The sequence below is a fragment of the Scyliorhinus canicula genome, chromosome 9 (assembly GCF_902713615.1).
Source record: "Scyliorhinus canicula chromosome 9, sScyCan1.1, whole genome shotgun sequence".
In the NCBI taxonomy this organism is placed as follows: domain Eukaryota; kingdom Metazoa; phylum Chordata; class Chondrichthyes; order Carcharhiniformes; family Scyliorhinidae; genus Scyliorhinus; species Scyliorhinus canicula.
The window spans coordinates 127731008-127757265 of NC_052154.1; the positions used below are offsets into that span (position 1 = coordinate 127731008).

The following is a 26258-nucleotide window of genomic DNA, read 5'->3' on the forward strand; positions in this document are numbered from 1 at the left end:
TGCGTAAAAAAACCCACCTCTGACCTCTATCCTATATCTATTACCCCTCAATTTAAGGCTATGTCCCCTCGTGCTAGCCACCTCCATCCGCGGGAGAAGGCTCTCGCTGTCCACCCTATCTAACCCTCCGATCATTTTGTATGCCTCTATTAAGCCACCTCTTAACCTTCTTCTCTCTAACGAAAACAACCTCAAGTCCATCAGCCTTTCCTCATAAGATTTTCCCTCCATACCAGGCAACATCCTGGTAAATCTCCTCTGCACCCGTTCCAAAGCTTCCACGTCCTTCCTATAATGAGGCGACCAGAACTGTACGCAATACTCCAAATGCGGCCGTACTAGAGTTTTGTACAACTGTAACATGACCTCATGGCTCCGGAACTCAATCCCTCTACCAATAAAGGCCAACACACCATAGGCCTTCTTCACAACCCTATCAACCTGGGTGGCAACTTTCAGGGATCTATGTACATGGACACCGAGATCCCTCTGCTCATCCACACTACCAAGAATTTTACCATTAGCCAAATATTCCGCATTCCTGTTATTCTTTCCAAAGTGAATCACCTCCCACTTCTCCACATTAAACTCCATTTGCCACCTCTCAGCCCAGCTCTGCAGCTTATCTATGTCCCTCTGTAACCTGCAACATCCTTCCGCACTGTCTACAACTCCACCGACTTTAGTGTTGTCTGCAAATTTACTCACCCATCCTTCTGCGCCCTCCTCTAGGTCATTTATAAAAATGACAAACAGCAACGGCCCCAGAACAGATCCTTGTGGTACGCCACTCGTAACTGAACTCCATTCTGAACATTTCCCATCAACCACCACTCTGTCTTCTTTCAACTAGCCAATTTCTGATCCACATCTCTAAATCACCCTCAATCCCCAGCCTCCGTATTTTCTGCAATAGCCGACCGTGGGGAACCTTATCAAACGCTTTACTGAAATCCATATACACCACATCAACTGCTCTACCCTCGTCTACCTGTTCAGTCACCTTCTCAAAGAACTCAATATGGTTTGTGAGGCATGACCTACCCTTCACAAAAGCATGCTGACTATCCCTAATCATATTATTCCTATCTAGATGATTATAAATCGTATCTTTTATAATCCTCTCCAAGACTTTACCCACCACAGACGTTAGGCTCACCGGCCTATAGTTACTGGGGTTATCTCTACTCCCCTTCTTGAACAAAGGGACCATATTTGCTATCCTCCAGTCCTCTGGCACTATTCCTGTAGCCAATGATGACCTAAAAATCAAAGCCAAAGGCTCAGCAATCTCTTCCCTGGCTTCCCAGAGAATCCTAGGATAAATCCCATCAGGCCCCGGGGACTTATCTATTTTCACCTTGTCCAGAATTGCCAACACTTCTTCCCTACGCACCTCAATGCCATCTATTCTAATAGCCTGGGTCTCAGCATTCTCCTCCACAATATTATCTTTTTCCTGAGTGAATACTGACGAAAAGTATTCATTTAGTATCTCGCTTATCTCCTCAGCCTCCACACACAACTTCCCACCACTGTCCTTGACTGGCCCTACTCTTACCCTAGTCATTCTTTTATTCCTATCATACCTATAGAAAGCTTTTGGGTTTTCCTTGATCCTACCTGCCAAAGACTTCTCATGTCCCCTCCTTGCTCGTCTTAGCTCTCTCTTTAGATCCTTCCTCGCCTCCCTGTAACTATCAAGCGCCCCAACTGAAACTTCACACCTCATCTTCACATAGGCCTCCTTTTTCCTCTTGACAAGAGATTCCACGTGTTCCTTGTCCAGGAATCGGTGAAAGCGTACCACCATCGGCCTCGGTGGCTCGTTCGCTCGGGGCTTCTCCGGGAGGGCTCTGTGCGCTCCATCCACTTCCAGGGGCCGAGGGAACGCCTCAGCCCCCATCACCCTCTGTGACATGTCTGTCACATAAGTCCTCGCATCCGATCTCTCACCCGATCTCTCACTGACTTCAGGGAGGCTGACAATTCTAAGATTCTGCCTCCAGGACCTGTTCTCCAGGTCCTCCAGCTTCTCCTGCATTCTTCTCTGGCGGTCGTTCATCATCTCCACCTTGGTCTCCAGCACGGTTATGAACTCCTTGTGCTCGGACACCTTTTTTCCCACCTCCTGGATCGTTCTCCTGTGGGTCACTTGATTCTGCACAACTTGATCAATCGAAGCCTTAATCAGGTCCAGCGTGTCCTTCAGCTTGGCAAAGCAATTTTCAAAAAACTCCACCAGCCTCCCCGTTGACCACTGTGCCGTCTTCCCCTGGCTCTTGTTTTCCGCCATGTTTTCCCGAGTTGCCGGCTCTGCTTGCGTCTTCCTTATGGGACTTAGTCTTCCCACGCCGCCACTTCTGGCCTAATTCTCCATACACCGGAGGGGGATTTCTCCTTACTGTCTCACTCTTCACCGATTTATCCCATAAAAACCGGGAGGAAAGGGGCCCAAAAGTCCGTTACAGGCGGGGGCTATCAAATGTGTGACCTACTCCTCCATGATCGCCACCGGAAGTCCTTCCAGCCAACTTTTAACCAACTTAACATCCAGGAACGTCTGAATTGTGTGCCTTTATCTCGGAACCAGATTTTCGCCCATCTATCCACTCACAAAAAGCATGGACCCAGTGAGCAGTGCAATTGCCCAACCGTCAATGTCCCCTTTTCCTGTCTCCACCTTTTGATGGTGGTGTCCATTGTTGCAAGTTTGAACCTGTGGTTATGGCAGATGGTCCTCTGCGACCAATTTTGGCTACGCAGCTCTCCATCCGCCTAGCCAGATTTTTGCCGGGATTTTCGCCTCTACATTGAGCAGCGAGATGGGTCTGTCGGACCCACAGTCAGTCGGATCTTTGCCTTTTTTGGGTAGCAGTGATATTGAGGCTTGTGACAGTGAGCCCCTTACCAGCGAGTCTGCAAACATTTCCCACGGGTGAGGGGCCAGTGCTGGCGTGAATGTTTTGCAGAAGTCCGCTGGGAATGCATTTGGCCCTGCTGCCTAACTGGCCTGCATGGTGTTGGTACTCTCCATGACATCCCGCAGCCCTGATGGTGTTTCCGCAGGTCGAAGTCTATTTGTAGCTTTTTCCCCTCTGCCAGACACTCTACGGTCGGGGCTGTGGTGTACTGCGGGTCCACCTCCAGTATGAAATCGATCAGCTGTTGCCTAGCTTGCCTATCCTTCCTGCTTCCTTGCTTTCTACATGATATTTTCTCCTCTGATCACAGCCTTCAGCTGTGAGACCTCCCCATTCCAGTCTATGGCCTGTGGTATCGTTTTGCAAAATGCTTTATTAGCAAGGAGGACTGTGTCCACTTCTGGTGCGGCTATGAGGGAGTAGGTCGCACATTTGGTGGCTCCCGTCTCGGTTGGACTTTTTTGCGCTTTTGAGCGCGGAACTGGAAAGCAATAGTACTCAGGCACAGGACCCATGCAGAATTGATGGACCCAAGGAGCCGGAGGGGCCGTAAACAGCAGAAGTGGTTGAGTAAGGGCACAGTGGAGGATGTGAGAGGGACCAGCATGGCTGGTGTTCAGAGCAAGGCGCCGACAGCCCAGCCCACAATGGAACAGCTGCTGCAGACTATGCAGGGGGGCTTTTTGGCTCTGAAGTGTGACAACTTGGAGCCGCTACAGAAGTCGATTGACCGGATTGAGAAAAGGCTAGATGATCGGGCTGAGAAGCTCCAGCAGTTAGAGAAGTCAGTGGAGAAGCAGGCTGACTTTCAAATGGTGGCGGATGTGGAGATGTGGAGGTTGAGGGACCAGCAAAAAGTGCTTCTGGAACGGCTGGAGGACCTGGACAACAGATCTCGCCAGCAGAAAGTGAGAATCGTGGGCCTTCCGGAGGGAGCAGAGGGGCTGGACGCTGCCGCATATGTGGAGGGAATGTTTCAGAAGTTGCTGGGGAACAAGGTGTTCCCGCGCCTGCCGATGGTGGACAGGGCACACAGTGCAGGTGAGGCAGCCGCGACAAGGGGGTCCCCCACGAGCGTACCTGGACAAGGAACGGGTGCTGCAATGGGCAAAGAGCACACGAAGCTGAACTTGGGACAATACCACCCTGCGTGTTTACCAAGATTTGAGTGCTGAGGTGGCCAGGAGGAGGGGAGGCTACAGGCAGGTGAAGGAGATACTGCATAAAAACAAGGTGAAATTTGAGCTGCTTTTTCCGGCACGACTGTGGGTTATGTATGAGGGTCAGCACCACTATTTCGAGGAACCTGAAGAGGCAATAGACTTCGTTAAGAAGCAAGTGCTGGCCCTGAGCTGAGGGTGTTTGGACTCGTGTTAGAACTTTTAAGTATATGTGGTATCTCTCCCGTTTTGAAAATTGCCTGTATGTTTGGGTCCGTTTTCGTCGTTTCTTTTTTTGACCTTTTTAGGGGGTTGGAAGATGATAGGGGTGTGGGTTTATTTTTTGGCGTGGTTTACCTGAATGTTTCCTTTTTGGGCTCTTTGATTATTTGGAGCTTGGCTGGGGGGAAAATAATAAAGAATACAGTTAAAAGGGTTGGGTTAAGATGGATGCTTCAGGAGAACTTTGTGCAATCTTTTTCTGTGTCTATAGGGGAAGGACTGAGTGCCTGTTACTACTTATCTGTTTTTTTTTGTCTTGTAAAACTTGAATTGTGCTATTGTGGGGGTTGTTTTGACTTGTATAGAGTGTTTCCTTAAGTAGGGCTGATCTGGGGAAGTGGTATGGATGGATGGGTCGGGGGAGGGGTGACTGGGACAATGGGTGGGAGACGCGCTGGCGCCGAGGCTGGGAGCCCCAGGCTGGCTGAGTGGGGCTAGTCAACGGCAGCAGAGGTGGGGGGATGTGCATATAGTTAGATTAGAGCAGGGGTTAGGTGATAGGATGGTGTTGGGAGGGGGGAGTCGTTCTGCTTACGGGGATAGAAACTGGGCATGGCAACAGTGAGGAGGTCATGGGTGGAGCTTGTCAGGAGGCTGGCCAGATGAGGCGCGACACATGGCTGCGGGGCTGGCCAAGGTAAGGGGATGGCTGATCGGCAAGGGGGGAGGGGGGCAACCAGACTGATCACCTGGAATGTTAGAGGGTTAAACGGGCCAGTGAAGAGGGCACGTGTGTTTGCGCATCTGCGGGTTCTGAAGGCGGACATAGTCATGCTGCAGGAGACGCACCTGAAAGCGGCAGACCTGGTTAGGTTAAAGAACGGCTGGGTCAGTCAGATCTTTCATTCGGGGCTTGACTCTAAGACGAGGGGGGTTGCGATCCTGATTAATAAAAGGGTACAATTTGAGGCGGAGGGCACAGTCGTTGATGGGGATGGCAGGTTCGTTATGGTAAGGGGTAAGCTCGAAGGGGTGAGAGTAGTCCTGGTCAGTGTGTACGCCCCTAATTGAGACGATGTGGATTTTATTGGGAGGATGCTAGGGAAGATCCCCGACTTGGACTCTCATAAGCTGATCATGGGTGGGGACTATAATACAGTCCTGGACCCGAGCCTGGACCGGTCATGTTCAAGAACAGGCAGGTTGCCAGCGATGGCAAAGGAACTGAGAGGATTCATGGAGCAAACGGGGGTGGGGGGGGGGGGGGGGGGGCAGATCCGTGGAGATTTAGATGGCTGATGGCGAGGGAGTTCTCGTACTACTCCCACGTCCACAAGGTGTATTCCCGAATTGATTACTTTGTTGTGCGTAGGGACCTGCTGGCCGGAATGGTGGGGGCAGAATACTCGGCAATTGCAATATCAGACCATGCTCCGCACTGGGTAGACCTGTAGTTTTGTAAGGACAGCTTTCAGCGCCCACCATGGAGGCTGGAAGTTGGATTACTCGCGAGCAAGGCGGTGTGTGAGAGGCTGAGGAAATGCATGCAGAATTACCTGCAGGTGAACGATACTGGAGAAGTCTCAGCAGCGGTGCTCTGGGAGGCGCTGAAGGCAGTGGTGAGAGGGGAGCTGATTTCAATCCGGGCATACAGGGACAGGACAGATAGGGCAGAGACGGACCGACTGATTAAGGAAATTCTACGGACTGGCAGGAGTTACGCGGAATCCCCGAGGCCAGAGTTACTCAGGAAACGACAGAGGCTACAGGCCAAATTTGGGGTGTTGACAACAGGCAAGACTGTAGAGCAGCTTAGAAAGGTAAAAGGTTCGATTTATGAGCATGGGGAGAAGGCCAGTAGAATGCTTGCGCAACAACTAAGGAAGAGGGATGTGGCTAGGGAAATAGGGAGGATAGTGGATGGGGAGTGTAATCTAGTGGGTGGCCTGGCAGGATTGAACAAGGTCTTTAGGGACTTTTATGGGAAGCTGTACACTTCGGAACCACCCGGGGGGGATGAGGCGATTCCTGGACGGACTGACCTTCCCAAGAGTGGGGAGGAGGTTGGTGTACGGACTGGGGGCCCTGGTCAGGATCAAAGAGGTATTGGGGGGCCTGAAATTTATGCAGTTGGGTGTCCGGTGGAGTTTTACAAAACATTTGCCGGGATAGTGGGGCCGGTGCTGGTCAGTGTCTTTAACGAGGCAAGAGACAGAGAGTGTTTACTCCTGACCATGTCGCAGGCCACCATCTCGCTTATTCTGAAACTAGATAAGGACCCGGAGCCTTGTGGGTCATACAGGACAATCTCTTTGACCAACGTAGGCGCCAAGTTACTCACCAAGATTTTGGCGACCAGAATTGAGGACTGTGTACCGGATGTAATTGTGGAGGACCAAACCGGATTTGTAAAGGGGAGGCAGCTGGTGGCCAATCTAAAAAGGCTGCTCAACGTGATTATGATGCCCTCGGAGAGTAGGGAGATAGTGGTAACCATGGATGCTGAAAAGGTGTTTGACTGGGTCGAGTGGGATTATCTGTGGGAGGTACTAGGACGGTTTGGGTTCGGGGTGCGGTTCATCGATTGGGTTAGGCTATTATATCAGGCCCCAGAGGCGAGTGTAAGGACGGCATTGGACTACTTTAGACTGCACCGTGGGACAAGACAGGGCTGCCCTCTCGCCCCACTGCTGTTTGCGCTGGCCATAGAGCCGCTGGCAATTGCACTGAGAGCTTCTAGGGGCTGGTCCAGGGGGGAAATGGAACATAGAGTCTCGTTATACGCAGACGATCTGCTGTTATATATATATCGGACCCAATGGTGGGGGTGGACGGTATTATGGAAATCCTGAGGGAATTTGGCTGGTTCTCAGGATATAAATTGAACATGGCTAAGAGTGAGATGCTCGTAATTCAGGCGAGGGGGCAGGAGAGTAGTCCGTTCTGGCTAGTGGGGGAGAGCTTCCGATATTTGGGGATTCAGGTGGCACGGACTGAGGCAAGTTGCATAAGCTCAACCTGTCCTGACTGGTGGAAAGAGTGAGGGAGGAGGTCCGGAGTTGGGATGTGCTCCCGCTGCATTGGCGGGGAGGGTGCTCCTGTTAAGATAACGATTCTCCCGCAGTTCTTGTTTGTTTTTCAGTGTCTCCCCATCTTTATCCCGCGGTCCTCCTTTAAGAGGCTGAATAAAATTATTCTGGGATTTGTATGGGCAGGGAAGTCCCCGCGGGTGAAGAGGGTGATGCTTGAAAGGAACAGAGGTGAAGGGGGGCTGGCGTTGCCGAACTTCAGCAACTATTACTGGGCGGCCAAAATAGCCATGATGGTGGGTGCGGGGTCAGTTTGGGAGTGGATGGAGGCTGCTTCGTGCAGGGGCACTAGCTTAGCAGCCCTGGTCACGACACCTCTGCCGCTTCCGCCGGCTCGGTACACCACCAGCCCGATAATGGTGGCGGCTCTTCGGATCTGGGGCCAGTGGAGGAGCCATGTAGGGGAGGTAAGAGCATCAGTGTGGACCCCAATCTGCGACAACCACCGATTTGACCCAGGGAACATGGACGGGGGGTATTGACTGTGGAGGAGGGTGGGGGATTGTGAGGATGGGGGAGCTAGGGTAGAGTAGGGGGATATTGAGGCAGGTCCGTGCATGAACAGAGCCGTGGTTTGCACTATGTTTAATTTGTGTCTTGACTTTTTTTGTACTGTACAATGTCACTTTTACTTTATGCCTAAAATACCGCAATAAAATTGTTTGATTTTTTTTTTTTAAAAAGGAGGGCTGTGTCCAACGTCCATGGCGGGTGTTGGGCCCAACCCATCTCCAACCTCAACTATGTAATGTGGAGCGTGGTTGGAGATTACGATTGTGGAGTATTCCACTCTTGCTACGATTGCAAACTCTGCTTTCCCCACACAAAAGTCAATCCTGGTGTCGACCCTGTTTACCTGGAAGAAGGAACTACCATGGGTGTGTGAACCTCCATTGGTCCACTGTCCCCATCAGTTCTATTTGATCTGTCTGTCCGTAGGTCCTGCACGCAGTTAAAGTCCCCCCTGTTGGTATATGTCTGTCGGAAATTTCCACCATGGTCATCTTTATGAATTCAGTGTCCTCCCAGTTGGGAGCATACACGTTAACAAGGGCCACAGATGCCCCTTCCAGGACAAGGCTGACCATGATGTACCGTCCCCCTGGGTCCGTAACAGTCTTTGTTGCTGGAGGCATCTTCCTCTTATCGAACAGCATGGCCACCCCACTATCCTCCAGCCTGTAGCATGAATGGTGCTTCTGTCCCATCCAGCCCTTTCTTCGCTGCAGTTGGTCCCTCCCTCAGGTGAGTCTTTTGGAGGAAGACTGCCTGACTTCATACTTTCTGATGGGCGAAGACTCTGGATCTTTTCACTGGGCCCTGAGGCCACCCAAAATGGCCGGCAACTATGTAACCATGTGGGTGAGCTCCTGCTCTCCAGGGTTTCCTGTTCACAGTGCCTTTGGGTTCCTTGCAGCCGAGAGCCCCCTTGATTAAACCCCCCCCCCCATCCCCTGTTGGTAGTGTTCTCTCTTCTGCCCGTCGTCCTCCTTTCCCCCCCACCCCTCTGTACTTCCTGGTGCTAGCTTACCTGCTAGTGTGGTGCCCACCCCCGACCTAGGGTCAATCAATATCCCCCGACTGCTGTGTGTTTGTTCCTTCTTCCTCTTCCTCACGCCCTCCTGCGCCATGTTACTCTCGCCCCCTCTTTCCCTCTTTTCTGATACTTAGCTCCAGTGTTCAAAACAAAGCGGTACAGGCAAATATTTTCTCAATGTCCCACTACGTTAGGATGTCCAGTTCAACACTGGTACCGTTGTTGTCTTCTTAGCCCGTGTTTGCAGGCTAATGCGTCTGCCGATGTGGTAATGTTCTCTGCCCTAGAAGGTGACCCAGAGCTTGGCTGGGTACAGCATTCTGAACTTCAGATTGTTCTCATAGAGGGCTACCATGGCTTTGTTGAATTCTGCCTGGCACTTGGCCAGGTCTTCCCCTATGTCCTGGTGCACCCTGATCGATTGGTGCTCCCAGTTGCAGGACGTTGTCTGCCTGGCCCATTTCGGGATTCTTTCCCATACCGGTGCAGCTTCGCAATGGTGGCCTTTGATTGTTCCCCAGCGTGGGGGCGAACTGTGGGCTCTGTCTACTTCTGGCGGCATGGGAAAGCTGTCTGTGTTCCCACCACAGTACCCAGCATTTGGGCCACATATTCCCTGGGATTCTGGTCCTCGGTTCCCTCCGGTAGGCCCACTATGTGAAGGCTCTGGCACCACGGCCGATTTTCCTGATCCTCGACCTTTCCTCTTAGTGTTCCGTGTCTCACCACCAACCTTGCCATCTCCGTCTCTTTTTCTTTCTATTAAGGGGCAATTTAGCGTGGCCAATTCACCTACCCTGCACATCTTTTTGGGTTGTGGGGCTGAGTACCATGCAGACACTGGGAGAATGTGCAAACTTCACACACACAGTGACCTGGGGATCAAACCTGGGTCCACGGCTCCACGAGGCAGCAGTGCGCCACCATGCTGTCCGGACCATCTTTGTCTATAATGCAACGATTCGGTCGCTCTGGTCTATCGAGGCGTTTTCTAGCTCCCTTATCGTTGTGTCCTGGGTCTTCAAGCATTTAAACATGGGACAGGAGTAGATAATTCAGCCTTGGAGCTTGCTCTGCCATTCAAATCCATGGTAATGTAAACAGTGCACAGTTGACAAGGAGTAAGATAAATAGTCCTTATACTATGCATAAGAGTTAGTACTGGTTATTAAGGCATTGTTAAGGTGGGCTATACATTTGCAGATTTTAATGTGCTGTGATTTTGCTATTACGTAATGAACTAGATCCAAAACAATTATTGCATTCCACCTGGTTGCTTTCAAACAAAATGTTATGCTTTCTCATAATCCCCAAACGTTTGTAATCTGTATGTTTCTCTTTTTACAGAGACGAGACATAACAACAGGAAATGTAGAACCTACAGATGCAGAATGTGAATGGCAAAGTGAGGAAGAGGAAGAGCTAGCAGTAAGTCTGAAATTTTGTATCCATGATTGTGTCTCATTCTTCTTGGAGGGGCCTGTCCAGTGCCAGTGACATTTCTGGAGACCGACGACGCTCTTCCCTTTTTCTTTTGTTTTTTGAGGATAAATTTAGAGTACCCAATTATTTTTTCCAATTAAGGGGCAATTTAGTGTGGCCAATCCACCTACCCTGCACATCTTTGGGTTACGGGGGGAGAAACCCACGCAGACACGGGCAGAATGAGCAAACTCCACACAGACGGGGCCGGGATTGAACCCAGGTCCTCAGCGCTGCAAGACAGCAGAGCTAACCACTGCGCCACCGTGCTGCCTTGCTCTCTTCCCTTTTAAAACATAGATTTAATGCTTGTGTGTAGAATAAAGTTGTCTTTACACTGCCCTACCATTGTACCCCAACCCAAAATGGTAAATGCATCCCTTACTGCACAAAATGATGCTTTCTATTTTGCATATCAGACTCATAGAATCCCTACAGTTCAGAAGGAGGCCATTTGGCCCAGCAGGTCTGCACAGGCCCTACGAAAGAGAACCCTACCCAGGCCCACACCATATCCCCGTAACCCCATCTGTCATTTTTGACACGAGAGGAATTTTGCGTTGCCGATCCACCTAATCGGTACATTTTTGGACTGTGGGGGGGAAACCCACGTAACCACTGGGAGAATGTGCAAACTTCACATAGTAACCCGAGGACGGCATTGAACCCGGGCCTCTGGCGCTGTGAGGCAGCAGTGCTAACCACTGTGCCACCGTGCTGCCCACATTCTTTGGCCTCAACTACTTTTTGCCATAGGACTATGTTAAGTGCAGTTCTGTTTTGTAGGCAAATGCTTACTGGAAAGTGGTATGGACTGTGTAAATTACTTTCTTTTAAAGGTACTTTATAGCAGAAAGGAAGTTTGTTCCTGAATATGCAGGTGGCAGAAATGAATGCCCAATGTTTAAGGCGGGGCTAAAAAGCTGGCTTTTAAAGCAGACCAAGGCAGGCTAGTAGCGCAAGTTCAATTCTTGTACCAGCCTCCCCGAACAGGCGCTGGAATGTGGCGACTGGGGGCTTTTCACAGTAACTTCATTTGAAGCCTACTTGTGGCTTTTCATTTTAATTTTTCATTTTCATATATTGCACCATCGCATCCCAAGCAGTGAGACTGAGAAGAGCTATATTAGAAGAATCAATGTACTTGAAACCTTGATCAAAACGTTGGATAACCAAGTGCACTCTGAAAATACACCCTTCACTGGTCAATGCGAGCGCTTGCAATCCAGTTTGCTTTAGGCCCATGACATCCTGGTTCCCAAGCGTCATATTTAAGAGGTACCCCAATGATGCAGTGGAAAATACCTCTAGGAAGTGCCCACCTAATGGTTTACCCGGATAGTTGCCCTAAAAACACTTTCAACTCCAGAGTAACCATTGAAAAAAAAAACAAGACCCAGCCTTGCACTGCTCTTGTCTCACCCAGCCTGGGTGAAGAACGTTGGGCGAGGCAGGCGCTTTGGAATATCAATGCCAGAGATTGCCAGTCTGAGGAAGTTACGTCTATCATTACAATATGATGAAACTACTAAATTATCCTGTTTTGAAATGTACTGATCAAGATTAAATGTGTTTGTACAAATAGGAAGAAATGAAAAAGAAAGCAGCAATAGAGGAAAAAAAGGAAGAATCTGAGCAGGAGGAGAATCCCAAAGGAATACCTGAATTCTGGGTCACAATATTCAGAAATGTAGATATGCTGAGTGAACTTGTGGAGGTGAGCAAGAGACTCGTCAGGTGCCTCAAGATAATTTTCTAGTTACATGAAACATTGCTGCTTTTTTTCTGTTTTCTAAAGTTTGTTCTTTTTAGGTAGCAAAGCTATTGAGCTCTGAATTTCATTTCAGCTCTTGATGTTTAATGCATTTTAGGTGGTGAGGTGCTTCAGAGGAAAAAAGACTTTCCTATAAATGTTCTCATGTTTCATTTAAAATATACATCCGGTAACGGTCCCATACATATTGAACAAATCCAATATCTGGTCATCAGATAGTAACTAGCATTGCCATATTGTACTACAGTTCCACTATCTTATATTTTCACTTTCATGACAGTGCCACATCATTGGAACTGAAGTAACAATAGCTTTAGAGTACAGAAAAATACAGCACAGAACAGGCCCTTCTGCCCACGATGTTGTGCCGAACATTTGTCCTAGATTATGAACAAATTAATCTACATCCCATCATTCTACCATAATCCATGTACCTATCCAATAGCTGCTTGAAGGTCAATAATGTTTCTGACTCAACTACTTCCACAGGCAGTGCATTCCATGCCCCGACTACTCTCTGGGTAAAGAACCTACCTCTGACATCCTCCCCTATATCTTCCACAATTCACCTTAAATTTATGTCCCCTTGTAATGGTTTGTTCCACCTGGGGGAAAAGTCTCTGACTGTCTACTCTATCTATTCCCCTGATCATCTTATAAACCTGTATCAAGTCGCCCCTCATTCTTCTCCGTTCTAATGGGAAAAGGCCCAGCACCCTTGACCTTTCCTCATAAGACCTACTTTTCATTCCAGGCAACATCCTGGTAAATCTCCTTTGCACCTTTTCCAAAGCTTCCACATCCTAAAATGAGGCGACCAGAACTGCACACAGTACTCCAAATGTGGCCGTACCAAGGTTTTGTACAGCTGCATCATCACCTCACGGCTCTTAACTTCAATCCATCTGCTAATGAACGCTAGCACACCGTAGGCCTTCTTCACAGCTCTATCCACTTGAGTGGCAACTTTCAAAGATCTATGAACATAGCCCCCAAGATCTCTGCTCCTCCACATTGCCAAGAACCCTACCGTTAACCTTGTATTCCCCATTCATATTTGTCCTTCCAAAATGGACAATCTCTCACTTTTTTCAGGGTTAAACTCCATCTGCCACTTCTCAGCCCAGCTTTGCATCCTATCTATGTCTCTTTGCAGCTGACAACAGCTGCGCCTTTCCCATTACTGACTTCAACCCATACTACCTCAGTAGGCAGATCCTCCTCGAACTGCCTTTCTGCAGATGTTATACTATCTCTAATTAACAATGGACCCCACCTCTTTTACCACCCTCCCTAATCTTATTGAAACATCTATAACCAGGAACCTCCACAACCATTTCTGCCCCTCTTGTATCCAAGTTTCCGTGATGGCCACCCCATCGTAGTCCCAAGTACTGATCCGTGCCTTAAGTTTACCCACCTTATTCCTGATGCTTCTTGTGTTGAAGTATACACACTTCAACCCATCTCCGTGCCTGCAAGTACTCTCCTTTGTCAGTGTTACCTTCCCCACTGCCTTAATACCCGCTTTGACGTCCTGAGCATTGGCTACCTTAGTTGCTGAACTACAAATCCGGTTCCCATTCCCCAGCCAAATTAGCTTAAACCCTCCCGAAAGGTACTCTAAAACCTCCCTCCCGGGATATTGGTGCCCCTCTGGTTCAGATGCAACCCGTCCGGCTTGTACAGGTCCCACCTTCCCCGGAACGCGCTCCAATTATCCAAATACCTGAATCTTTCTTTCTATTCAGTGATCAGCAGTTTTTGAAATGTTTTTATACTGTTGCCTCCTTTTATATATTTTCTGTATAATTTCAGTGCCATATGCCATTCTTCAGCTAAGTCGATAGCCAAGGGTCCTGTGCATTCATTTGCTTGTGCTGCTCTGTAACCAGTTACTAAGAAACCAGTCTTTGAACAATGATGTCCATGGTTTTTGTTTCATCTCCCTCCAGCCTCGGCTGATATCTAGGAACTACGCATAAGTGGGGCGATGTGTACAGATGATGAGCCTGTTTATCTGTTTTTTTTAAATGTATTTATTCAAAGTGTTTCAAAAAGTTTTACAGAACACTCCAAAAAGGAAAATAATGCAAAGACAAAAGGGCAACATGCCAACCAAACAGAACAACTTAACCCTCTAAAACGATTAACAGTTTAACAAATTAACACCAACTCAAAACAAAATAGGGCAAGCGCACCTTTCAAAAAGGAAAATAAATCAGCCCCCTCACCCGGGGTTGCTGCTGCTGCTGACCTCCACCTAACGTTCCGCGAGAAAGTCAAGGAACGGTTGCCACCGCCCGGAGAACCCCTGCATGGACTCTCGCAAGGCAAACTTTATCTTCTCCAACCTAAGAAATCCAGCCATGTCATTGATCCAAGCCTCCTTGGGGGCTTTGCATCCCTCCACAATAAAAAGAGCCCTCTCCGGGCTGCCAAGGAGGCAAAGGCCAGAACTTCGGCCTCTCTCGACTCCTGCACTCCCGGATCCTCCGATACACCAAATAACGCTATCCCCCAACTCGGTTTTACCCGAGTGTCCAAGGCCTTGGATATGACATTTGCAAAGCCTGTCCAGAACTCCGCAAGCGCCGGGCACCCCCAGAACATATGGGTGTGGTTTTCTGGGCTCCCCAAACACCTCACACATCTGTCCTCCACCCCAAAAAACTTACTCATCCTCACCCCTGTAATATGCGCCCTGTGTAACACTTTAAACTGGATCAGGCTGAGCCTGGTGCAAGATGAGGAGGAATTGACCCTGCCCAGGGCGTCAGTCCACAGGCCCTCATCCAGCTCCTCACCCAGCTCCACCTCCCATTTGCCCTTCAACTACTCCACCAAGGCTTCCTCCGCCTCCTGCAGCTCCTGGTACATCTCCAAGATCTTACCCTCCCTGACCCACACACCCGAAATCACCCTGTCCTGTATCCTTCGGGCAGGCAGCAATAGAAATTCTCCTACCTGCTTCCTGACAAACACCCGAAGTTGCATGTACCTGAAGGCATTTCCCGGGCGTAACCCGAATTTCACCTCCAGTGCCCTTAGGCTGGCAAAAGTCTCGTCAATGAATAGATCCGCCAGCCTCCTAATTCCCTCCCGGTGCCAGCTTCGGAACCCACCATCTATCCAGCCCGGGGCAAACCTATGATTATTCCATATCGGGGACCAAACTGAGGCCCCCGTCTCCCCTCTGTGCCGCCTCCACTGCCCCCAAATCTTCAGCATCGCCGTCACCACGTGGTATACCGTGTCGGCGGAAGCGGCAACCCCCACCCGACTGCGCTCCAAGAACAGTCTTTTAACCCTCGGGGTCTTATTGGCCCACACAAATCCCGTGATACTCTTGCTCACTCGCTTGAAAAAGGCCTTAGGATGAGGATGGGCAGGCACTGAAACACGAACAAAAACCTAGGGAGGGGAGGACTGTCATCTTGACAAACTGCACCCTACCCGCTAGGAAGAGCGGAAGCATGTCCCACCTCTTAAAGTCGTCCTCCATCTGGTCCATCAGCCGCGCCAGATTGAGCCTGTGCAAGACCCCCCAACTCTTGGCCACCTGAATACCCAAATCCCCCCCCCCCTCCGGGGACCAAATCCCTCCAGCTTCTAGATTCCCTCAGCGCCATGGCCAATGGCTCAATTGCCAAAGCAAACAGCACGAGGGACAGAGAGCACCCCTGCCTCGTTGCAATATAGTCTAAAGTACTCTGATCTCAACCGGCTCGTCGATACACTCGCCACCGGGGCCTGGTACAACTATTTTACCCACCCTATGAACCCCTACCCAGCACCTCCCACAGGTACTTCCACTCCACCTGGTCAAAGGCCTTCTCTGCGTCCATAGCCCCCCCCCCCCCCCCCCCCAAGTGCATCATAATCACAATCAGAAGCCTCCGCAGATTTGCATTCAACTGCCTGTCCTTCTCAAATCCCGTCTGATCCTCATGTATCACTCCCGGGACATAATCCTCAATCCTAGTGGCCAGGACCTTCGCCAACAATTTGGCATCCACATTAAGGAGTGAAATCGGCCTATATGAGCCACACTGCAGCGGGTCTTTGTCCCGCTTAAGAGTAAGCGAGATCAGAGCTCTCGACATAGTCGGGGGAAGACTTCCTTTTTCTCTCGCCTCGTTAAAAGTTCTCAACAGCAACTGAGCCAACAGTTCCGAAAACTTCCTATAAAATTCAATCGGGAACCCATCCGTTCCTGGGGCCTTGCCCGCCTGCATACTCCCCAACCCCTTAACCCGTTCCTCCATCCCAATCGGGGCCCCCAAGCCCTCTACCAGATCCTCCTCCACCCTCGGAAACCTCAATTGGTCCAGGAACCGCCGCATCCCCCCGCCTTTCTTCCAGGGGCACAGATTTGTACAAGTTCTCATAAAAGTCCCTAAATACCTCGTTTATTCTGACTGGACTCCGCACCGTATTCCCTCCCTTGTCCCTGATTCCCCTAATTTCTCTAGCCGCCTCCTTCTTCCGCAGCTGATGCACCAGCATCCGACTCACCTTCTCCCCATATTCATATGCTGCTCCTTGTACCTTCATCCACTGGGCCTCAGCTTTCCTCGTCGTCAACAAGTCAAACTCCGTTTGGAGGCTCAGGCGCTCCTTCAACAGCCCCTCCTTGGGGGATTCCGCATATCTCCTATCCACCCTAAGTATCTCTCCGTCCAATCTATCCCTCTCCCTCTTCTCTCTGTGAGCCCTGATGGAGCCCTTCTGACCACCGCCTTCAGCGCCTCCCAGACCACACTCACCGAGATCTCCCCATTGTCATTGGCCTCCATATACCTCTGTATACACCCCTGGATCCACCCACAGACCTCCTCATCCGCCAATAATCCCACGTCTAAGCGCCACAACGGGCGCTGGCCCCTCTCTTCTCCCAACTCCAGCTCCACCCAATGTGGGGCGTGATCCAAAATCGCGATGGCCGAGTACTCCGTCCCCTCTACTCTCTGGATCAGTGCCCTGCTCACCACAAAAAAGCCCCCCCCCCCCCCCCCCCCCCCCCCCATCTGATCCATAAACCCCGTCAGGACCTTGGCCGCAGCTGGCCTCTTACCCGACCTAGACCGATCCATTGCCGGGTCCAGTACAGTGTTGAAATCCTGCCCCCCCCAATAATTGGGTTCCCCACCTCCAAATCCGTGATCTGACTAAGCATCCGCTTCATGAACCCTACATCGTCCCAATTTGGGACATATACATTCACCAGCATCACCCGGGCCCCCTGCAGCCTACCACTCACCATCACATACCGGCCCCCTTTATCCGCCACAATTCCCACCGCCTCGAAAGTCACCCGCTTGCTCACCAAAATTGCTACCCCCCCTGTCCTTCGCGTCCAACCCGGAGTGAAAGACCTGTCCTACCCATCCCTTCCTCAGCCTGGTCTGATCCGCAACTTTCAGGTGCATCTCCTGTAACATGGCTATGTGTGCCTTCAGTCCCTTTAAGTGCACAAATACCCGGGCCCTCTTGACCGGCCCATTTAGGCCTCTCACATTCCACGTGATCAGCCGGATCGGGGGACTAACCCTCCCCCGCCGACTAGCCATTTCCTTTTTTGGGCCAGCCACGTGCACACGTCTCCCGCTCCTTCCAGCCCCCCAGGCGAGGGCCGCCGCCCCAACTCTCCCTATTATCTCCAGCTCCCCCTTGGTCAATACAGCAGCAACCCAGTACACGTCCCGCCCTCCCTCCCCCGGTCAATCAATTGCTTGACCCCCCCTACTCCCCCCCCCCCTCCCCCCCCCCATTGCACTCCAGTAAGTCAGCTGACTCCTGACCCCGGCCGCTCCCGCCTCTACCACCGATCCCGCAGAATTCCCTCCTAAAACCCAAGTCCCCCCACACCCCCTGCAAACCAATGTGGACTCCAGTCCAATACCACTTCCCTGCGCCCACCCCCCCTCCGCAGGAAAAGAAAACCCGCGCTCCCAGTCCGGGCTGACCCCGCCCTCTATGGCGCAGCTCCATTCTCCTACAACCTCACCCCCATCCTCAGAGGCCCAGGGTTCCCGGCCTCTTCTCCCCCCACCGAATGCGGGGAACAACCCCTCCCAGATTAGTGCCCGCACAGAGAAAGAAAGAAACACAAATATCACCCTCTCCCACTCCACAACATCCCCCAAAACATGCTACAGACCACTAATTTGAGTCCAGCTTCTCATTTTTGATGAAGGTCCACACCTCGTCCGGCGTATCAAAATAGTGGTGATGGTCCTGATATGTGGCCCACGGTGGCACAGTGGTTAGCATTGCTGCTTACGTCGCTGAGGACCCGGGTTCGAATCCCGGCCCTGGGTCACTGTCCATGTGGAGTTTGCACATTCTCCCCATGTCTGCGTGGGTTTCACCCCCACAACCCAAAGATGTGCAGGTTAGGTGGATTGGCCACACTAAATTGCCCCATAATTGGGAAAAAAATAATTGGGTGCTGTAAAAAAAAAAAAAAAAAAAAAAATTTAAAAAGAAAAAATAAATGATATGTGGCCCACAGTCGCGCGGGCTGCAACAGCCCAAACTTCACCCCCTTTCCGTGGAGAACTGCCTTGGCCCGATTGAATCCTACCCTCTTCTTGGCCAGCTCTGCGCTCCAGTCCCGGTAAATGTGAATTTCAGCATTCTCCCACCTGCTGCTCCGCTCCTTCTTCGCCCATCTCAAGACGCACCCCCTGTCAGTGTGACGGTGAAACCTCACCACCACAGCTCTCGGCGGCTCATTCGCCCTCGGTCTCCTCGCCAGGACTCTGCGCCCCATCCAGCTCCAAGGGCCTCGGGAAGGCTCCCGCGCCCATCGGCGTGCTCAGCATCATGGCTACATACGCCCCAGCATCCGACCCCTCCGCACCTTCAGGGAGACCCAGAATCCTTAAATTCTTCCTTCTCGACCTGTTCTCCAGATCCTCTAATTTCTCCTGCCACGTTTTATGGAGCGCCTTGTGCGCCTCCACCTTCACTGCCAGGCCCAGGATCTCGTCCTCGTTTTCAGAGGCCTTCTGCTGCACCTCTTTAATCGCTGTCCCCTGCATCCTCTGGGTCTCTACCGGCCTCCCTATCGACGCCTTCATAGGGCCCAACATCTCTGCCTTCAATTCCGCAAAGCAGCTTCGTAGAAACTCTTGCTGCTCCCGCGACCATTGAGCCCACGCTGCCTGGTCTCTGCCCGCCGCCATCTTGCTTTTTCGCACCCGTTCTCCTCTCTTCTCTAATGCCCCTTTTTTGACCGCTCCTGGTCCACTCCATACAGTGCTGGGGGAGACCTTACTGCCGTCTTCCCACACCTGGAATTGTCAACCAAGTGCCGCAGGGGCTCCTTAAAAGGGCCCCAAAGTCCGTTTTCGGCGGGAGCTGCCGAACGTGCGACCTACCCAGGCATAGCCGCAACCGGAAGTCCTGTTAATTTAGAATACCCAATTGATTTTTTTTTTCCAATTAAGGGGCAACTTAGTGTGGCCAATTCACCTACCCTGCACATTTTTGGGTTGTGGGGGCGAAATCCACGCAAACACGGGGAGAATGTGCAAACTCCACACGGACAGTCACCCAGAGCCGGGATCGAACCTGGGGCCGTGAGGCAGCAGGGCTAACCCACTATGCCACCATGCTGCACCTCGATTCTTAAGTAAAACAACCTATTGAACTCTTTCTGAATGTCCCAGGTGCCAAATTATTTTGTTTGGCATGCTTGAGACAGTGCATGGGGGAATCTTTGTTTACAATCGAGATCATTTTCATATTTATAATAAACTTGTGTGTAGCTGGATGGCACGATGGTGCAGTGGTTAGCACTGTTGTCTCATGGCACTGAGGACCCGGGCTCGATCCCGGTCCCAGGTCACTGACCGTGTGGAGTTTGCACATTCTCCCATGTCTGCATGAGTCTCACCCCCACAACCCAAAAAGATGTGCAGGGTAGGTGATTTGGCCACACTAAATTACCCTTTAATTGGGGGAAAAAAAGAATTGGGTACTCTAAATTTATTTTTAAAAGCTTGTGTGTAACATATGCTATGACCTGTGTAATAGTTGCGTAACACTTTTTCAATCCAATCATAGGCAATTTTTTCTTACTCCCTAACAAATATTATCATTCCTATCTTCTGAGCCCTAAATTTTGAAGCTGCAACAGACCATAGTTTATTTTTTTTTGTAATTTTAAAGTACCCAATTCATTTTTTCCAATTAAGGGGGCAATTTAGCGTGGCCAATCGACCTACCCTGCACATCTTTGGGTTGTGCGGCGAAACCCACGCAAACACAGGGAGAATGTGCAAACTCCACGCGGACAGTGACCCAGAGCCGGGATCAAACCTGGGACCTTGGTACCGTGAGGCAGCAATTCTAACCACTGTGCCGCCGTACTGCCCTCAACAGATCATAGATAAATGTAATAAGTGATTAAATACTTATAAATGTAGAAAAGGTAACATTTTTGAATAGTTATGTTTTTGTATCTCTTTCCCCAACTCTGTTTTCTGTCTTGCAGGTGCGCAACAATTTTAAATTTGGGTTCAGTTCATGTTCAGAACATGCTGCACCACCATGTATCCACCTTAGTAGTCTGCCAAAGCTAGAGTTCTGATCTACAGTCTGAGCTATTACCCTCTGAAGCATTTATTTCAAGAATCCACAATAATTGCACTTTCTAGAGTTTATGGGCTATAGTTGCATTATATTTTATATGGAGTAATAATCTGTTCTTCTAAAGCACCACTTGCATTCATGACTTGCCATGATCAACACCGTGAAAGATGACATACATAGTCTAGAATTATATTTACAGCACATAAACTGGCCAGCTAGTCCTTCACGTTCCTACCAGTATTTATGTTCGACATGAATTCATTTAACCAAATCTCAACAAATCCTTGCATTCCTTTCTCTCTCTCATATGCTTATTTAACACACCCTTAATTTCACCTGCACTGTTCACCTCAATTACTCTTTTTGTGGTAGTGAGTTTCACACGCTAACCCTAACCATTCTCTGGATAAAGGTGTTTCTCCTGAATTCCCATTGGATTTCATAGAATCCCTACAGTGCAGAAGGAATCTACACTGATCCGCTGAAAGATTTATTGGTGACTACCTTATATTTGTTGCCTTTGTTCCCACTTGCAGATGAGATCAGTACCATCATCTTTGTGTCTACCCTATCAAACAATATTTTAATAAATTTAGAGTACATAATTATTTTTTTTCCAATTAAGAGGCAATTTAGCTTGGCCAATCCACCTAACCTGCACATCTTTGAGTTGTGGAGAGGAGACCCACGCAGACACTGGGAGAATGTGCAAACGTTCCACGAACCATGACTCAGCCGGGATCGAGCCTGGATCGTCGGCACTGAGGAAACAGTGCTAACCACCATGCCGCCCACCTATCAAGCAATATAAAGACCTCTACCAAGTCATTACTTAGTTCTGTCTTTTCTGGAAGAAAAGCACTAACGTAGAACCAAAATTTAGATCTTCACTCATTCATTTGCGGGAGGTACGGTGACGCAGTGGTTAGCGCTGCGCAGAGGACCCGGGTTCAATCTCGGCCCCGGGTTCAATCTCGGCCCCACTGTCCGTGCGGTGTTTGCATATTCTCCCTGTGTCTGCGCAGGTCTCTCCCCCACAACCCAAAGATGTGTAGGGTAGGTCGATTGGTCACACTACATTGCCCCTTAATTGGGGAAAAAAAGAATTGGCACTTTAAATTAATTTTTAAAAACTCATTCATTCAGAGAGTTGACACCGGGCCTCAAGTTTTCAAGGAGTTTATAGCCTCCTATTCTTTGTCAAAATGGCCACCTCTCTCACTTAGCTATATTGAAGTTAATTGCCAATTATCATAGAATTTACAGCGCAGAAGGAGGCTGCTAGGCCCATCGAATGGTCACCAGCCTTGGAAACAGCACCCCATTTAAGCCCACAGCTTCACCCTATCCCCATAATCCAGTAACCCCACCTAACCTTTTTGGACACTTAACGGGTAATTTAGCATGGCCAATGCACGTAACCTGCACATCTTTGGACTGTGGGAGGAAACCGGAGCACCCGGAGGAAACCCACGCAGACATGGGGAGAATGCAGACTCCACACAAAACAGTGACCCAAGCCAGGAATCGAACCTGGGGCCCTGGAGCTGTGAAGCGACAGTGCTAACCACTGTGTTCCCGTGCCGCCCTATGCATGTCTACCATTTTGTTGCAGTCCTTTTCAGTAATAAACACCACTGTTAATTTGGTGTCATCCAAAAATATTGCAAATTGTACTTCTATTCCTGAGTCCAAATCATTCATGTAAATTGAGTCACAATAGCTCCTGTACTGATCCTTGTGGAATTCCAGTTCCACTTGAGTTAACTTAGTAAAAACTTTGTTTCCTTCAGGGATGGGAGACACCATAGGATCAGAAGGAAATATCAGGCAGCAAAGTGTTGACATGCAACTTCATCATTGTTGCATTAGAATTGGATATTTAATTTGCCTGGTCCTGATTTCATTTTAAATGCCTTATTCTACAGGAACACGATGAGCCTATCTTGAAGCACTTGCAGGATGTCAGGGTGAAATTCTCAGAGCCTAATGAGCCTATGGTGAGTATTTGTGTAAAGGCTGGGATGGAGATGGAAAACTAAAGGATTTGGGATATTAAAGTGGGGCAAAGAATAGGCATAAACGGGTCTTTTTCCAAATGGCAAGCAGTAACTAATGGGGTATCGCAGGGATCGGTGCTGGGACCCCAGCTATTCACTATATATTAGATAGATAAAATATATATATACATATATTAATGATTTAGATGAGGGTGCTAAATGTAATATCTCCAAATTTGCAGACTACACAAAGTTGGGCGGGAGGGTGAACTGATGGGGATGCCGAGATCCTTCAGTGTGATTTGGATAAGTTGAGTCAGTGGACAAATGAATGGCAGATGCAGTATATTTGGATAAATGTGAGGTTATCCACTTTGGTAGCAGAAATGGGAAGGCAGATTATTATCTGAACAGCCATAAATTAGGATGGGAATGTACACCAGCCACTGAAGGAAAGCAGGCAGTAAAGAAACAAATGGCCTTCATAGCGAGAGGATTTGAGTGCAGGAGCAGGGGTGACTTGCCACAGTTACACAGGGCTGCAGTGAGTCTATACCTTGTGTGCGGTTTTGGTCTCCTTATCGGAGGAAGGATATTCTTGTTCTACAGGGCAAAGAAGGTTCACCAGACTGATTCCTGGGATGGCAGGATTGCTATATGAGGGAAAGATTGAATCGGTTAAGATCATATTTGCTGGAGTTTAGAAGAATATGGGGCAATCTAAGAACCGATAAAATTCTAACAGGACTAGTCGGGGTAGAAAGAAGGATGTTCCTGATGGTGGGGTGTCAAAACAAGGGGTCACGGTCTGAGGATACGTGGTAGACTGTTTGGGACCGAGATGAGGAGAAATTTCTGCACCCAGAGTGGTGAGCCTGTGGAATTCACTACCACAAAGTAGTTGAGGCCAAAACATATGTTTTCAAGAAGCACTTGGGGCGAACGGGATCAAAGGATAAGGGGAAGGCGAGATCAAGCTATTGAGATGGATGACCAGCCATGATGATGAATGGCGGAGCAGACTTGAAGGGCTGAATAACTGCCTCCTCCTATTTTAATCCTCTCTTCTGCCCTAGCTATACGACTTGCCAGAACACTGGTCACAGCAGTCCCAATGTTATAGCCCCCACTATCTCCAGCTGTGGTTCCAGTGCCCCATGGATCAAAATCTAATTCTCCTAATCTAATCTTTCATGCATTTAACTCTATCTGGTTTATGCTGCATCAATTTGCTTGTGGCTCTGGCAATCCAGAGGTTACCTTAAGGGTCTACTTTTTAATTTAGCCCATTGCCTGCTCTTAAGCAGAATCACTTTCCTACTTATACTTAGGGCAGCACAGTGGTTAACACTATGGCTTCACAGCGCCAGGGTCCCAGGTTCAGTTCCCGGCTTGGGTCACTGTCTATACGGAGTCTGCACATTCTCCCTGTGTCTGCGTGAGTTTCCTCCGGGTGCTCCGGTTTCCTCCCACAAGCCCTGAAAGACGTGCTGTTAGGTAATTTGGACATTCTGAATTCTCCCTCTGTGTATCCGAACAGGTGCCGGAATGAGGCGACTAGGGGCTTTTTGCAGTAACTTAATTTCAATGCAAGCCTATTATGACAAATATTATGTTATTGGCACTTACATGGACCATGATAACTGGGCCTTCCCCATTACATTGCAAGTTCCTCTCCAGCCCAGAGCAGATGTCCCAAACCCTGAAACTCGGCAGGCAATATCACCTTCTGGGATCCTGCTCTCGGTGACAGAAAACTCTACTTTCTGACTATACTCTCCCTGACTACCACTACATTCTAATTAATTCTTCCCCGCTTAATTGCTTACTGCACCACAATGCCATGGTCAGTTTGTTCATCCACTCTCCTCCCCTGCTTTCATCCATGCAGGCTGAAAGAACCACAGACTTATTGGACAGTTGGGAAGGTTGAGGTTCCTCCACTTCTCACTTCTTGATCCCTTTACTTGTCTTGTTTTCAGTCACACTCCTCTCCATTACCATGGAGCAAATCCGACAACCCTGTCCTAAAGGGTGTGATCACCTCCTGGAATAAAATGCCCAAGTACTTTCTCTCTCCCTGATAGGTGGGAGGGTCTGCAGCTCAATGATTCTGAACCAAAATTCCTCCAGCCAGACGAGTACCATTTTTCCAATTATGGGGCAATTTAGTGTGGCCAATTCACCTACCCTGCACATTTGAGTTGAGAGTGAGACCCACTCAAACATGGGGCGAATGTGCAAACTCCACACGGACAGTGACCCAGGGCCGGGACCAAACTTGGGTCCTCGATGCCGTGAGGTAGCAGTGCTAACTCTATTCTTATTTCAATAAATGTTTCACTTATGCCAATTGAATTACCTAGTTACGGTAAATAGAAAATACTCAACAGTCAACTGCTTCACAAGTAAATCTCTTCCTAACCAAACCTTCCAATTATTATAATCATCCAAGTTTTGAAAGATAAATGAGAAAATTATTCACCAATCAATCAACCGTCTTGTTTTCCTGTGATGTCACACTTGATTTTCCTCAGAGCAAGGTCAGTTCACTCTGGAGCGATTGACTGAACTGACTGCCTGACTTGGGGTCCTCTTTTTTTTTTTTCCCCCACTCCTCCAGGTGCTGCTGACTGCCTGTCTTGGGGTCCTTCTTTCATCTGCTCTTCTGTGCCATCTGCCCCATTCCCCCTCTATACAGGTCACAGTCTCTCCCTTTTATTTATCTCCCCCATCTTTGCATTTATCCTCTGCTAATTACTGAGGCAGGTGTTTTTGTATCTGAACTCTGGGTGGTGCTATAGTCCCATTTTGTGAAAGATTCTCTGCCTCCTATTAACATGTTATTGAGTCACCACCAGAAACTAACCTGTGAAAATGCTTTTCTAACTCTAGAGCATTGGGAGCCACTAGTAAATCTTATTTCATTCTTCTTGTCAGTCTACGAGGAATTTCATGTCAAATTTTCTGAGTCCACATTTATCATTTGGCTTTTATTTAACCTATTAATTTTTACCTGGATTTTCACATATGTTAAGACTTGGAAGTTTGACATGGACGTTACTTCCAATCTGCCAAGTTGGTAATGTTACGATCCATGTTGATATATGAATGAAACCGGTCGGACCACCCAGCATCAAACCAGGCACTGGAAACTGCAATGGCAAACCCAGCCCTGTCTACCCTGCAAAGTCCTCCTTACTAACATCTGGGGGCTTGTGCCAAAGTTGGGAGAGCTATCTCACAGACTAGTTAAACAACAGCCTGACGTAGTTATACTCACAGAATTATATTTTGAAGACAATGTCCCAGACACCACTATCACCATTCCTGGGTATGTCCTGTCTCACCGGCAGGGCAGGTCCAGCAGAGGTGGCGGCACGTGATATATAGTGATATACAGCAAAAGAAGAAACTTGCCCAAAAGACATCACGGGCATCTTGATCTTCCACTGGACTGTCAGGT

At 49.2% G+C, this 26258-nt stretch overlaps 1 protein-coding gene across 6 annotated transcripts in view; it reads left to right on the top strand.

Annotated features, from left to right (window-relative positions):
• The window catches only part of nap1l4b (nucleosome assembly protein 1-like 4b), a 128808-nt gene that overhangs the window by 40695 nt on the left and 61855 nt on the right, over window positions 1–26258 (top strand). For all 6 annotated transcript variants that reach the window (XM_038807525.1, XM_038807528.1, XM_038807531.1 and 3 more), the window contains 3 exons: window positions 10280–10360; window positions 12000–12131; window positions 22721–22792. In XM_038807525.1, the coding sequence (XP_038663453.1) occupies window positions 10280–10360; window positions 12000–12131; window positions 22721–22792 (285 nt within the window). The remainder of the gene's footprint in view (window positions 1–10279; window positions 10361–11999; window positions 12132–22720; window positions 22793–26258) is intronic.